This window comes from Somniosus microcephalus, chromosome 29 (assembly GCF_052327205.1).
Source record: "Somniosus microcephalus isolate GS21.2 chromosome 29, FLI_Smic_1.0, whole genome shotgun sequence".
NCBI classification, from domain to species: domain Eukaryota; kingdom Metazoa; phylum Chordata; class Chondrichthyes; order Squaliformes; family Somniosidae; genus Somniosus; species Somniosus microcephalus.
The window spans coordinates 20,046,396-20,062,997 of NC_141015.1; the positions used below are offsets into that span (position 1 = coordinate 20,046,396).

General features: G+C 43.5%; 1 protein-coding gene across 1 annotated transcript in view; it reads right to left on the bottom strand.

Annotated features, from left to right (window-relative positions):
* LOC147098522 (microsomal triglyceride transfer protein large subunit-like) overlaps positions 1-16,602 on the bottom strand; it is a 149,176-nt gene that overhangs the window by 44,825 nt on the left and 87,749 nt on the right. Inside the window, exons 8-9 of the mRNA XM_085970317.1 lie at positions 4,248-4,408; positions 799-967 (exon numbers count right to left, since the gene is read on the bottom strand). Of these exons, the coding sequence (XP_085826443.1) occupies positions 799-967; positions 4,248-4,408 (330 nt within the window). The remainder of the gene's footprint in view (positions 1-798; positions 968-4,247; positions 4,409-16,602) is intronic.

The window sequence follows — 16,602 nt, forward strand, 5'->3', positions numbered from 1 at the left end:
AGACCAATGGCTTTTAACATGTCTGATGGTTCAGCGCATCCCAATGTGGTTAGACACCATGAAAGGGCACTGGCAGCCTGCACACAAACTGTGAGCAAGTCACCTTAGGGCCACTGAAAATATTTCAATTAGGGTCCCTACACATGAAACAACTAGAGAAGATGTTTCCACTTGCGGGCGAGACCAGAACTAGGGGCTATAAATATAAGATAGTCACTAATAAATCCAATAGAGAATTTAGGAGAAACTTCTTCACCCAGAGAGTGGTTACAATGTGGAACTCGCTACCACAGGGAGTAGTTGAGGCGAATGGCATAAATGCATTCAAGGGGAAGTTAGATAAGCATGCGAGGGAGAAAGGTATAGAAGGATATGTTGATAGGGTGAGATGAAGAAGGGTGGGAGGAGGCTTGTGTGGAGCATAAACACCGACATGGACCTGTTGGGCTGAATGGCCTGTTTCTGTGCTGTAAATACTTTATAATACTTTGTGCCTGGAACAGGTGCTGAAGCGGAGGCCCCAGTAAATTAATAAAGCCTTCTGGCCTTCATATATTGCCCCCAACCCAGGAAAGTTTGCTGGCGCTCCACTGGCAAGAAAGCAGCTATTTACTGGCTGCTGGCACCTAAAATTCTGCCCCTGCAGCTCAGTGTGTCGTGAGTGGCATAAAAATATTTAAATGCACTGTCCTCATATTATCGGGCTAGGTCAGCTCACTTGTGCTCAGGCACACGTACCACCGAAGTGGCAGCATTGTGCCCGCGTTATTGACCCCGTAACGTGCAACTCGTACATACCAGCAATATGCGTAAAAGCTCTTTGGATGGGTTTGAAGAGAAGGCAGAGGCATACAAGAATGTCTGCAGTTGAGAAACTTGTGTCTCTTTGGTGAAATCCAGGTATTGCGAGAGTGCACTCAGGGACGATTCTGTCTGTGCTGCCGCTGCCGAGTCTATCAGAAAGGAGCTAGAATAAATCACAGACAGTAAGAACCCATCAGCTGCAACACCATGATCACCAAGCTCAAAAGGATTGCAATTCTCAAATTAACCTTCAATTTTGTTTCATTCCCAAGCAGGGAGTTATTTCCAAAAGCACAACAGCAATATATTGAAAATGTACAGAGCCCAACACATTTAAGTATTATATAGCAGTGAAAATTCCCACGTCCGTTTCTTGCCGCACTCCGGAATCACATATCGCAAAGCTGCACATTCGCACCCTGCGATTTTCTGTCAGTTAGCTTTACCCGATAGTAAATGACCCAAAAAAGTGACGCCAGTGAGGGAAGGTCTGCCCTAGTGACGACGTGTAAAAGGAATGTAAAGGTGTTCATGAAGACATTACATCTGGTGAAATCGTAAATACCCTCAAAAAGAACATGTTGTTAGAAAATGCGCACAGAGGAAATCTTTGTGATTAACGATTACGATGTTGCGACACATGTCGACCAGGCCAGTTCAGCCCTCCCCCCTCTACTCAAAAATTAAAGATGAAAGGGAAAGTCCAGCTTACTCATCGGTTGTTTTTTTATTACCAGACTTACCTTTCCATATAGCAACTGCAGTCATAGGTACATTAAACTGCATTTACAAACTGAAGCAATAAGCTACACATCCTGGATTAAGGAACCAAATCTCATTTAATCTTCATTTTAATATGACGCTATCTTGATCTTCACATGCAACTGTTACCTTAAGACCTTGTTCATAACAACGCAAGGACATATAAGAAAGCAATTAATTAGCATTGGCCATTTGGCCTATCTAACCCACTCCTTCCACTGATCATGCTCATTCTTCTCTATCTTGAACTTCACCTAACCGACATAAGCTCCTAAGGAAAGGTTCAGAAAATTTCTCTCTAATCCTCCCAAGGTAAATCAAGCAAAACCTGTAACACTTTTCCACCCTTACGTTCTACATTATATATCCTTGACCTCTTGCCTTTCATAACCTGATTCCAGCAGCTCAGAGAAGCAGTGTATTCCTCACAAACAGATTAGGTGCATTACTCCTCATTCTTCAATTGAAATCTTCCTCCATTTTAATAACCCCACAGCAGAAATAAGTAGGGTTTGTCTGTCCCTTTAAGAAAGTACGGGTTAAATGGACTCTATGCACATAGACTTGCTCCGATGTAGACACTAGCATTGCACATTTATGACAACAGGGAAACCCCTCTTGGCTTGCAGCCTTTGCAAGATCTGCACCAAAACTTAAAAGGAGCCCTGACTTAATAGGCTTCGCCCCTTCTGAGCACAATGACTATTAGTGGGTGAATAGTGGAATAGGCATCATGGTAATTTAGTGCGTTTCAATATGGTGAGGATGCTCTTTGTTTCCAAAACAGTTTGGTGCTATCAAAAGGAAGTTCTATTATTCAGCTGGGACCATTCTTGTTATGTTAAGCCAACTGTAGGTATTTACAGAGCATTTATTAGTACCACAGGGTTCATGAAATTTCAGTTCATCTGTCTGAAAGGCATCGGCTTCAAGAAGATGGGAATGGCTGTGTCTCAGGTCAAGGCTTGTAGGGTCCTAACTACATTACAAGGTTGGCCCATCCAATGATGCAAAACCTCTCAAAAGCTGGATAAGGGACAGAAGGAAGGAGGTGTGGGCTGGTTCCTGGGGTGGGGATCCCCTAACAGTACATGGCCAGTGGGGTGATCCACACCTTTGGGGTCTACCCACCTTTCTCCCACCACATTCCTGGGCCATGGAAGCCTTCTCTTTGTCACAGTGTCTAAGCTTCCCTCCTCCTCTGCTATTCTGTTGTAACCTCTCTCTGTCTCTATATTCCAACAAGTGACAGCCCTGTATTGGTTTGGACAACACAATGGTCTGGTGAAATGGTGATACGGTGGAGTGTTGTGAATAAATTTTAGCTTTCATACATGTTCACTGCTATTCCTGACTGACTTAGTAGATGTATCCACTGAAAATTAAAAACTGTTTTGTCTCATTATCTCCCCCTTTTTGCCATCATTTTTGTCATTAAATCACTCCTGCCCTCCACCCTATCACAGACCTCTCTCTTTTGTTGCAGGAGATGTAACACCTGCCCTTATACCTCCCCCCTTCCCACTGTCCAGGGCCCCAAACACCCCTTCCAGGTGAAACAGCAATTCACTTGTACTTCTTGCAATCTAGTATACTGTATTCGCTGCTCACGATGTGGTCTCCTCTACATTGGGGAGACCAAACGCAGACTGGGTGACCGCTTTGCGGAACACCTCCATTCAGTCCGTAAGGGGGACCCCGAGCTTCTGGTGGCCTGCCATTTTAATTCACCGCTCCATTCCCACTCAGACCTCACTGTTCTCGACCTGTTGCATTGTTCCACGGAAGCTCACCATAAATTCGAGGAACAGCACCTCATCTTCCGATTAGGTACTTTACAGCCTTCCGGTCTCACTATCGAGTTCAACAATTTCAGATCATAACCTCGGCCCCCATTACATTTTTACTTAGTTTTTATCCACACCTTTGTTTTGGCCCTTCCCCCCCCTTTTTTTTTCTCTCCCACATGGCAGCTGTCTCCCATTCTGCCAGCGCATTTCACACCTAATCTAGAGCCGTCTTTTGTCTCCACTAGTCCTATCACCGTCTCATCTCGTTTTGAATACCTCTTAATGTCTCTTCACTTTTCTTTTGTTCTCTCCCAGCCTGGCCTTCAGTCTTGACAAAGGGTTTTACCCGAAACGTTGACTCTATTTTCTCTCCACGGATGTTGCCTGGCCTGCTGAGTTTTTCCAGCATTTTCTGTTATTTCTCTCTTTTGTTCTTTTCCTGTCTCCCTGGCTCTGCACTTGCTTAAAAGCTAGCATCTCTAGCCTCTTCCAGTTCTGACGAAAGGTCATCGACCTGTAACATTAACTTGGTTTCTCTTTCCACAGATGCTGCCTGACATGCTGAGTGTTTCCAGCATTTTCTGTTTTTATTTCAGATTTCCAGCATCTGCAGTATTTTGCGTTTGTTTAAGCGACAGAAGTGTTGCTACCAGGTGTTATTGTGTCTTACAGCAGGGTGTCCAAGCTTTTGTTTTCATTGGCGCCCTAGATGGAACCCTTCTTCTGTTGGCACCCTAGATATAGCCCTGCCTCCATCGCAGGAGATGGGTCGGAGAGTGGAAGAATGATCTCACATGCAAAATTGGGTGCGTGCCTGCCAAAGGGAATGTGGTAGAATCCTAAGCAAGTGTACATTTACAATCGTGAAAGGAACGTGAACCATTGACTCACATCTCATTGCCAGCTGCCATCTTCAGCAAATTCAGGATGTCACTCTTCTTTGCTTCTCTCAGTAGCTGGACAAAAGCCAGAAAAGTCTTTGTTGTAGATACTTTAGAAAGATCTTGCAGGTCAGTTTTTTTATTATTGAGGCTTTTCAAATAGTCATCTGCCTTAAAGAGAAACAAAGTAACCTTTCATTGTGGGTTCTGTCCAGTGCTTCTTACCAATTCAACTTAGCAAAGGAACCTAGAAAAATCCACCAATGGGAAAGGCAGCTGCTACATCAACGTAGAATTATTCCAATGAGTGACAGCCCTGTAAACGGTTTGGACAACACAATGGTCTGGTGAAATGGTGATACGGTGGACTGTTATGAATACATTTTAGCTTTCATACATGTTCACTGCTATTCCCGACTGACCCAGTATCCACTGAAAATTAAAAACGGTTTTGTTTTCAAAGCTATACCTACCCTGCCTCAGAGGCGGATAAGCCATGTCTTGTGAGCTGAACACCACTCTCCAGTGGCATGAAGTGTTGCTCTTTGCAGAGCAGCCTTGCCCGCCTACTCCACTCCAATGTCGAAAGTGCAATCAGCCACAACAAAGCAGGCCACCCTCCCTTTACTCTCTCCCGGCTGCTCCTAGTATTTTTAATTTGTTGTGATACTGTTGGGTGTGGAGTAAAAATTGGGACGGTCCTCATTTATGTCACAGCTTACTAATAAACATAGCCATTAGTTTTATTTCCATACTGGTCAATCTCCCAATGGCACTGCACACGGGATATAGTCTTTGGATTAAGTACGTTTAAAGGGTGGGGGGATAATTGGACTAGGGATTTAGTCATTTTAAAGTCCTACATTTTGTCCTTATTTTTCTATAATACTCTGATTTGATATTACTTATACAGGAAACTCTCTTTTAACCAGCACCTAAATAACCAGAAATCTCGGTTAACCGGCAAAATTCAGGAGTAGGTTCAGGTAAGTTTTACTTCATATTAGTGGCAGTTCCTGGATCTTTGGCTGTGTAACCGGGGTTCGTGCACCTGTTGCTAAGCAACAGGAACGCTTGGTCTGCGGCCGGAGTTCCTGCACATGTTGCTAAGCAACAGGGAAGCCTGGATCTGTTGCTGTGTACGGAGCTCTCGTACCTCTATATCTCTCTGTAATCCGGACTTTTTGATAAACCGGTACCACGCCGGTCCCGTTGGTGCCGGATAATAAAGAGTCTCCTGTAGTTAAATGGCAAAATTTACGGCACTTTGGGAAGCGGAGTTGTTTGGAGCACAGCTGGGAGATGCAAAGGTAAAGCACTGCAGCACCATCATTGGTGGGAAGATGTAATTACAGCATGCCTCATCCATGCCTTTGCTGCCTCTAGACTTGACTATTCCAACGCATCCCTGGCCGCACTCCCACCTTCCACCCTCCATAAAATAAAGCGCGTCCAAAACGCTGCCGTCTGTATCCTAACTGACACCAAGTCCCGTTCACCAATCACCCCTGGCTCCCGGTCCGGCAATGCCTCGATTTAAAAATGATTAATCCACTATTGTACTTTGTTAAAAATGCAGTGCTTAATGTGCATAAATGATGGCTTCAAGCATTAATTTTCATAACTTCAATAAGATAGAGTATTAAAGAAGTAAGGTAATGTTTGTTCTGTTTGACTCAGTTTTTTATGCTCCGGGGTATGCAAATGCAACTGTCAGGAAATTTGGGTGCGAGTTCCCGTTGGCAAGATCGACATACAAGCTGGTGTAAATTTCGGCATAATTTCTGTACGAGTGTGATTTAGAAAAGTCTGAGGTTCTGTCTCTGTCCGTCATTCCCGATCTCCATCATTCCTGCCTCCATCCCTTATTCATGATCCACTCATTCTCCTCGTTCACTGTCTCCATCTTTCTCTACCTTGTCCTTCAATCACAATCCACGCCATTCTCTCTCTGTCTCTCACTCTTCCCTTCAACAACTTCTAACTCCACCACTGCAAACATTGTACTTTTGTGCACTTTAGCTTTTTTCCGTATGTTACATTTGATGGACTTTTGCGTGTAGCTGCAGCTTAAGTCATAACAAGTTCATGTCCCACTGCACTCCTGTTGCAACTACATAAAAGGCAAAGCTGAAAATGCTGGAAATCTGAAATAAAAGCAGAGAGTGCTGGAAATATGGAGCAGGTCCGTCAGCATCGGAAAAGGCAGGTTGTAACTTTTCAGGTGCATTCACTGAGAAAGGACACAGATCTAACCCCTCTGTTCTCTTCCCAGTTGCTGACTGACCTGTTGTGTATTTCCAACATTTCCCATTGTAACTACCTTTTGTACGTCATATTTGAGGCCATTGGGTTCTTAGATTTCACAGTAAACCAACTGATTTGTGAGAAGTGATCTCAAAATACTAATAACAATCTTGAAATCTAATGTAATAAAGAAGAATTTAACCTATTCAGTTGCTTTGAAGCAGTGGTCTTGGTCAAAGCTCTATATTCAGGGCTATTTTCCAATTGAAAGCTGTTTTTTGAGTTGCCAGCTCTTTTTTTTGAAGCTGCTCGGCAGTTTTTCCAGGTTTTGTAGGCTGGCATGTTTGCATAATTAATTACTTTCGAAGTGTGGTGACGGTTGTTATGGAGATAAAAACATGGCAGCCATTCTGCACCAGCAAAATCCCACAAATAGCAATGTGTTGAACAACCAGTTAGGAACATAGGAACAGGAGTAGGCCATTTAGCCCTCGGGTCTGTTCCACATTCAATGAGATTATGGCTGATCTGTGACCTAACTCCATATAACAGCCTTTGCCCCATATCCCTTAATACCTACCTTTGGTTAACAAAAATCTATCAATCTCAGTTTTAAAATCAACAATTGAACTAGCATCAACCACCTTTTGCAGAAGAGAGTTCCAAACTTCTATCACCCTTTGTGTGTAGAAATGTTTCCTAATTTCACCTAAAAGGTCTGGCTCTAATTTTTAGGCGATGTCCCAGAGTCTTAGACTCCCCAACCAGCGGAAATAGTTTCTCTCTATCTACCCTATCAGTTCCCATTAATATCTTGAAAACTTCAATCAAATCATACCTTAACCCCCTAAGTTCCAGGGAATACAATGTTAGTTTGTATAATCTCTCCCCGCAATTTAACCCTTGGAGTCCAGGTATCATTCTGGTAAATCTACGCTGCACTCCCTCCAAGGCCAATATATCCTTCCTAAGGTGTGGCGCCCAGAACTGCTCACAGTACTCCAGGAGTGGTCTAATTGGGGCTTTGTGTAGCTATAGCTTAGCTTCTACCCCCTTGTATTCTAGTCCTCTAGATATAAAGCCCAGCACTCTGTTAGCCTTTTTGATTATTTTCTGGTTTTTGGTGACATTGGGTAAGGAAAGACCATTGGCCAGGACCCTGCTCTTCATACAGTGCCACCTGAACCACTAGGATAGGCAGACATGACCCTAGTTTAACACCATATCTGATAGATAGCACCTCCAACAGTAAACTGCACAGGAGCATAAGCCTAGGTTATGGGCGTTTCCCTTGGTTTGGGGCCCATACTGCCATAGCATCTGATCCAGTGAGAGTCCGAACAGTTGAGGCAGGCAGACACATTGTCATAAAAATAAAAGAACAATTCAGTAGGTTCCAATTATGATATATACTAGGGTAGATTTGTCTTGTTCCTGCACCTGGGCATATTGAATCACCTGGGCAATCAAAGATAATCACTGGCTCACAAAGCTCTTAGGGAGCAAAATTCGGTTGCTTTGCGTCTCCTGTTAGCGCCCCCTTGGGTGCAAAGCAACTAGCGCCCGGGCGTGGCGGCGCAAATGCCTCCCGCAAAACTCAGCGGGAGGTTAGCGGTGGGGGTAGCGTCCCACGGCGCTGCACCTCCGGCGATGATGTCATCGCCGTGCGTAGTGCCCCGCTCTCAAACTTGGGTCGCGCCCCCTGACGTACCTCTGGATGCTATGACCGACAGGGTCAGGGGGGTGTACGTGCGGCTGGGGCTGCGATATTTAAAGGGGAGGTGCCGGGCGGCCATTTTTTTTGCTGGCCGCCTGCCAGCACCTGCCCCCTCTGCCCTCCTCCCGCGGGGAGCCGGCCGCGATCGGGCAGCCCGATACGCCTCGAGTGCCAGGCTCTTTTGCCAGCACCTCTCTCCCTGGTGGCCCGCATGCTGCTCAAGGCCCCGCCCCTTTAATAATCCACGTAGCGCCGCGATATTGGGCTGGTGCGCCCCAAGAGGGAGGGGAAGCACTTCCAGTAGCGCCTTACCTCCTGCTTGGGGCGCTACCATCCAATTTCGGGCGCGGGGGTGGTAACTTTTTCGTGGCACTAAAAGTAGTGCCCCAAAAAGGGCGTGACCCAATTTTTCCCCCTTAGTGTCTCTTTGTGCCATATAAATCAAAACTGCACATGCACACCTACCAACCTCGGTGCCCTGTTGGTGCTACAGTATTACCATGGAGACAGGAACAGTGGAATGAACTACCCCCAATAGAACTCCTCCCAATGAACGGTTGCCAACTGTGATTGGGTGAAATTGTTTCACATGCTTTGATGTGATAAAACCCTAAATATCCGTAACTATAAAAAAATTAATTCACTGGATGTGGGCAAGGCCAGCATTTATTGCCCATCACTAATTGCCCTTGAGAAGGTGGTGGTGAGCCTTCTTCTTGAACCGCTGCAGTCCATGTGGTGAAGGTACTCTCACAGTGCTGTTCGGTCGGGAGTTGCAGGATTTCGCGACGATGAAGGATCGGTGATATATGTCCAAGTCGGGATGACGTGTGACTTGCAGTGGAACTTGGAGGTGATGGTGTTCCCATGCACCTACTGACTTTGTCCTTATTTTTTAATTATTTAATAAACAGCTTCAAAGTAAAGGGAAATCCTACCCCATGATATTAATAAAGCAGCCAAGGCTCCAGCCTTGCCTGTGAAAGGTTAAAGAAGCTCTCTCCAAAATATTGAACAAGAAGCTAGACTTCAGTTACAGCCCAATGCAAACACACAACATAAAGCCAAAACAAAAGTTGAATTGAAACGCATCCCAGAACTTTAAACTGAACAAAAGTGCAAAAAAGCAACCAAACAAGGCCCTGAAGTAAGACTCCCACATGCTAAATCTTAAAGATATTCACTGCATTAGCTTTTCATGATGCAGATAGTGTATGATAGCTCATCACCCAAGCACCATGTGAATAATTTCTCCCCTACTTTTCAGTACACTGAATTTCTCAGGACCGTTACAAGTCTCTTCATTATATCATCATCCAGCTATTGTGCTCAGATTTGATGCAGTGTGTGGTAGGACTTGGCATGGTTAGATAGCTGTCAGCCGTGACTCAGTCGGTAGTACTACGCCTCTGAGTCAGAAGGTTGTGGGTTCGAGTCCCACTCCAGAGACTAGTGCACATAATCATAGAAGAAACATAGAAACATAGAAGATAGGAGCAGGAGTAGGCCATTCAGCCCCTTGAGCTTGCTCCGCCATTCAATGCGATCATGGCTGATCATCCAAATTCAGTACCCGGTCCCTGCTTTCTCCCCACATCCCTTGATCCCCTTAGCCTTAAGAAATATATCTAACTCCTTCTTGAATATATTTAATGAATTGGCCTCAACTGTCTTCTGTGGTAGAGAATTCCACAGGTTCACCACTCTCTCTCTGGGTGAAGAAATTCCTCATCTCAGTCCTAAATGGCTTACCCCTTATCCTTAGACTGTGACCCCTGGTTCTGGATTCCCCCGCCATCGGGAACAGCCTTCCTGCATCTAGTCTGTCTAGTCCTGTTAGAATTTTATAAGTTTCAATGAGATCCCCTCTCATTCTTCTAAACTCTAGCGAATTAAGCCTAATCGACCCAATCTCTCTTCATACGTCATTCCTGCCATCCCAGGTATCAGTCTGGTGAATCTTCGCTGCACTCCCTCCATGGCAAGAACATCTTTCCTCAGATAAGGCGACCAAAACTGCACACAATACTCAAGATGTGGTCTCACCAAGGCCCTGTACAATTGCAGCAAGACATCCTTGCTCTTGTACTCGAATCCTCTCGCTATGAAGGCCAGCATACCATTTGCCTTCTTAACTGCCTGCTGCACCTGCATGCTTACCTTCAGTGACTGGTGCACAAGGACACTCAGGTCTCGTTGCACTTCCCCTTTTCCCAAACTATTGCCGTTCAGATAATAATCTGCCTTCCTGTTTTTGCCACCAAAGTGGATAACCTCACATTTATCCACATTATACTGCATCTGCCATGCATCTGTCCAATCGCCCAACCTGTCCAAATCGTACTGGAGTTTCTTTGCATCCTCTTCACAGCACACACACCCACCCAGCTTTGTGTCATCTGCAAACTTGGAGATATTACATCTAGTTCCCTCGTCTAGATCATTAATATAGATTGTGAATAACTGGGGTCCTAGCACCGATCCCTGCGGTACCCCACTAGTCACTGCCTTCCAGTCGGAAAAAGACCCGCTTTTTCCAACTCTTTGCTTCCTGTCTGCCAACCAGTTTTCTATCCAAGTCAGTACCTTACCCCCAATCCCATGTACTTTAACTTTGCACGCTAGTCTCTTATGCGGGACCTTATCGAAAGCCTTCTGAAAGTCCAAATACACCACATCCACTGGTTCTCCCTTATCTATTCTACCAGTTACATCCTCAAAAAATTCCAGTAGATTAGTCAAGCATGATTTATCTTTTTGTAAATCCATGTTGACTTTGTCCGATCCTGTCACTGTTTTCCAAGTCCTCTGCTATTACATCTTTTATAATGGACTCTAGCATTTTCCCCACTACTGATGTCAGGTTTACCGGTCTATAATTCCCCGTTTTTTTCTCTCCCACCTTTTTTAAATAGTGGGGTTACATTAGCTACCCTCCAATCCATGGGAACTGTTCCAGAGTCTATCGAATTTTGGAAGATGACTAGCAATGCATCTACTATTTCTAGGGCCACTTCCTTAAGTACCGTAGGATGTAGATTATCAGGCCCTGGGGATTTATCGGCCTTCAATCCCATCAATTTCCCTAACACCATTTCCCTACAAATACTGATTTCATTCAGTTCCTCCCTCTCATTAGACCCTATGTTCCCTGACATCTCTGGGAGTTTATATGTGTCCTCCTTTGTGAAGACAGAACCAAAGTATGCATTTAATTGGTCTGCCATGTCTTTGTTCCCCATTATAAACTCCCCTGATTCTGACTGCAAGGGACCTATGCTTGACTTTACCAATCTTTTTCTCTTCACATATCTATAAAAGCTTTTACAGTCAGTTTTTATGTTCCCTGCAAGCTTACTCTCATACTCTATTTCCCCCCTCTTAATTAATCCCTTTGTACTCCTTTGCTAAATCCTAAACTGCTCCCAATCCTCACGTTTGCTGCTTTTTCTGACCAATTTATATGTCCTCTCCTTGGATCTTATGCTATCCCTAATTTCCCTTGTTAGCCAATGTTGAGTCACCTTTTTTGTTTTATTTTTATGCCCAACAGGGATGAACAAATTCTGTAGTTCATCCATGCGATCTTTAAATGTTTGCCATTGCCTATTCACCGTCAACCCTTTAAGTAACATTCCCCAATCCATCCTAGCCAACTCGCGCCTCATACCATCATAGTTTCCTTTATTTAAATTCAGTACCCAAGTCTCTGAATCAACTACTTCACTCTCCATCTTAATGAAGAATTCTATCATATTATGATCGCTTCTCCCCAAGGGGCCTCGCACAACAACATTGCTAATTAATCCTTTCTCATTACATAATACCCAGTCCAAGATGGCCTGATCTCTAGTTGGTTCCTCGACATATTGGTCCAGGAAACCATCCCGTATACACTCTAGGAATTCCTCTTCCAGTATTGTTACTAATTTGGTTAGACCAATCTATATGTAGATTAAAGTCACCCATGATAACTGCTGTGCCCTTATTGCACGCATCTCTAATTTCCTGTTTAATGCCATCCCCAACCTCCGCATTACTGTTTGGGGGTCTGTATACAACTCCCACTAACGTTTTCTGCCCCATGGTATTTCTCAGCTCTACCCATACAGATTCCACATCATCAGAGCTAATATCCTTCCTTACTATTGTGTTAATCTCCTCTTTAACCAGCAATGCTACCCCACCGCCTTTTCCTTTTTGCCTGTCCTTCCTGAATATTGAATACCCCTTGATGTTGAATTCCCAGCCTTGGTCACCCTGGAGCCATGTCTCCGTAATCCTAATTATATCATATCTGTTTACATCTATTTGCGCAGCTAATTCATCCACCTTATTACGAATCCAGGCTGACTCTCCAGTGCTGCACTGTTGGAGATACCGCCTTTCTGATGAGAAGTTAAACCCTCTAATATGGGCGTAAAGGATCCCATGGCTCTATTCAAAGAAGAGCAGGGGAGTTCTCCACGGTGTCCTGGCCAATATTTATCCCTCAACCAGCATCACAAGAACAGATTATCTGGTCATTATCACAATGCTGTTTGTGGGACCTTTTTGTGTGTAAATTTGCTGCCACATTTCCTACATTACAACAGTGACTGCACGTCAAAAAGTACTTCATTGGCTGTTAAAGCACTTTGGGACGTCCTGAAAGGCGCTATATAAATGCAAGTCAGCCTTTCTTTAAAACATCATGAAAAAACAGTTGGCAATACCTTCCCTTGTTTCTTTTTCCTTTGTAGTGTTCAATATTGTGATGCATTTTAAATTTGGCTGTATTTTGCAAGTAAATCTTTGTTAAACATGTTTCCAAGAAAATGACGATGTTTTATGGGAGAGTTCTGCATTTAATTTGCCAATAATTCAGACTCCACATATTACTGACTACCTGAATCTCAGTCTTATTCAACAATATTCAACAAATACACACAAACACAAACACATACTCATACGCGCACACCCACACCCGCCAACACATACTCATACTCACAAACTTGTTGATCTCCTGTGGCATTACACAGTGGGAGTCTAGACCAATTACAGTCTACAGGTGAAAGGGGTTAGAGGTCGGGGGATAATAGGACCAGGATGCAAACAAGTAATTTAGTCTCCATTTTCAAGTCATGCATTCTTTCCTTATTATGTTTATATAATACTTTGATTTGATATTATGACTATATCTTCCATTTAGTTATAAATAAGAGCAGTAATGTACTTACATAGGTACTGTACAATGGAGGTGGGACTAACCTAAGCTTACTGGGGCAGAGTTTCCTTGTTAGTGTTTGGGTGTAAAGCATCACACGGGTGGAGGAAAATTGGGGGGAGGGAGGGAGGATCGCATGCTGGTAATGTAGTCCACCCAATTGTCTATACATTAAATAACATGTGATCTGCTCTTCATCCGTGTAAGAACATAAGAAATAGGCACAGGAGTCCCTCGAGTCTGCTCCACCATTCATTAAGATCATGGCTGATCTTCTACCTCATCTCCCCTTTCCTGCCCTATCCCCTATCCTTTGATTCCCTCAGTGTCCAAAAATCTATCAATCTCAATCTTGAATATATTCAATGACTGAGCACTCACAGCCTGCTGGGGTAGAGAATCCGATAGATTCACAACCCTCTGAGTGAAGAAATTTCTCCTCATCTCAGTCCTAAATGGCCAACACCTTATCCTGAGACTATGACCCCCGGTTCTAGACACTCCAGCCAGGGGAAAGAACCTCACAACATCTACCCTGTTAAGCCCTCTCAGAATGTTATATGTTTCAATGAAATCACCTCTCATTTTTCTAAACTCCAGAGAGTATAGGCCCATTCCACTCAATCTCTCCTCATAGGACAACCCTCTTATCCTAGGAATCAATCTAGTGAACCTTCGCTGCACTCCCTCTAAGGCAAGTATATCCTTCATTAGGTAAGGAGACCAAAACTGTACACAGTACTCCAAGTGTGGTCTTACCAAAGCCCAATATAATTGCAGCAAGTCTTCCTTACTCTTATACTCCTACTCCCTTGCAGAATGGCTAACATACTATTTGCTTTCCTGATTGCTTGCTGTACCTGCATGTTAGCTTTCTGTGATTTCATGTATAAGGACACCCAAATCCTTCTGTATAGCGACATTTACTAGTCTCTCAACTTTTAAAAAAGATTCTGCTTTTCTATTCTTCCACCCTCTTGCCCACTCACTTCCTCTTGCCCACTCACTTAACCGGTGTATATCCCTTTGCAGCCTCTTTGCATCCTCCTCACAGGCTACATCCCACCTAGCTTTGTATCGTCAGCAAACTTGGATACATTACACTCAGTCCCCTCATCTAAGTCGTTGATATGATTGTAAATAGCTGAGGCCCAAGCACTGATCCTTGCGGCACCCCACTAGTTACAGCCTGCCAAACCGAAAATGAGGCGTTTATTCCTACTCGCTGTTTTCTGTCTGTTACCCAATCCTCAATCCAAGCTAATATATTACCCCCAATCCCATAAGCCCTATGTAAAACTTCGCACCCAAGCACTTATAATCTGTCCCACGGCCTGTGTGGGGTTGATTCTGTGTCACTTGCTTTTCACTCGCAGTTACAGCTAACAATCTAAAGGAATTTTTATCATCCCAGACCCTGTCGAAAGCTTTGAAAGGCAATGAAATAAATCAACAAAAGTGTTCAAAGGCACAGTTCTAGCTGTACATAACGTCGCTGGGTCAAAATCCTGGAACTCCCTCCCTAATAGCACTGTGGGAGTACCTACACCACATGGACTGCAGCGGTTCAAGAAGGCAACCACCACCTTCTCAAGCACAAATAGGGATGGACAATAAATGCTGGCCTTGGAACAAATTTTTTAAAAGACCAGCAGTGAAACAATCACGTTTAAAAAATGCTGGCAATAAAAGATTAGACAATAATCAGGGAAAGACAATTGGACAGCAGCAGTCGCAGGTAGCTCAGGTATGTTGAACTAACTTGAATTCTGCAATTACGTAGGATATACAGCACAGAAACAAGCCATTCGGCCCAACCAGCTGGCGTTTATGCTCCACTCGAGCCAATGTTATGTTATTTTCTGTAAAGCCAGGGCTGTAAGAATTTGCTGGTTCAAGCTTTTCTTAAAGTGCAGCACAGTTAGAAACAGGTCGAACGGCCTCCGTCTGTGCTGTTAATCCTATGATTCTATAGAGATGATAACAAACCAGTACTGAAAAAGATGCTCCTGATTAAATAATAATTGTCTTAAATCACAATATGCCAGCTTCATTTTGTGCCACACAAAAACCTAATCATCACAAAATAATTACAGATGAGGAAGATCCATCTAAATTCATCCACCCAGAAAAATCCGAACGCTCACTCCCCTCCGATGTAATTGTTTCTGAAATAATTCCAAGGATTTTGCCTCCACTATTCTACCTGGATCTTCAGTTCAGTGTTACCGTGATACCACGCTGATTCCAAACACACATTGGATAATCTACCAAATATACAGCAGCATCTCCAACATCCCTTCCAGCCAACCACTGATAGTGCTGCCTTTAACCGCCCCACTGCCCTGAATCCCAATGCAGCTGTCTGCGGTAGCATATTCAAATGGATAGAGAAAACAGAGGAGTAAGAAAGAGCATTGAAAAAGGGGAGTGAAGAGAAGAGATAAAAGAAGTAAAGAAATAGGGAGTTAGGAGAGAAACAGAAATGGAGGAGAGAGACAAAAGTGAAGGAAGAAGGGAAACCGAGGCTGAAGTTAAGAAGAAGACAAAGAGAACAAGACATACAGATCTGAAGGAGACAGAGAAGTAGGATGAAAGAAAACACACACACTCACTCTCACTGCTGGCCTGTGCCTTTAAGGCTACAAAATTGTTTCTGCAGATATCCTGAAATGAATTACAGGTTCATGGCTTTTGGTGAGTAAAGTAGCTTGGCCGATGCTTGTAAATATCCAGGTCAAAAGAAACCTGAATGTCTTTGACTCTCTTTGTTTATAGTATTGGCATTTCAAAGTATGATGAATGCTTTCAAAGCTTGTTCATAGATATACAATAAGAGAAAGTAAAAATAAACATATTGCTATCATTAAACTTGTAAATAAACTATTGCAGTATCCACTGGAGAAATAATTTCTTGACTATTAAAGCAGCTAATTGTTGTTGCTTGAGCTGCAGTAATGCCACAATAAATAACTAATGTTTGGTAATTGAACCAACAGTCATTATCAAGAGAACTGACCCCCAACCTAAACTAAACTGTACTTTACAGGTACCAGCACTTAACTTCAAGGCTACAATCTAATCTCAAGGTTCCGATGAAAATTTAAAAAAATAATTTAAACTTTACTTTTGTATTTCATGCCATCTAACGTCCTTGATATGATTATTGTCTTGAAATCTCTCCCACTATTTTAC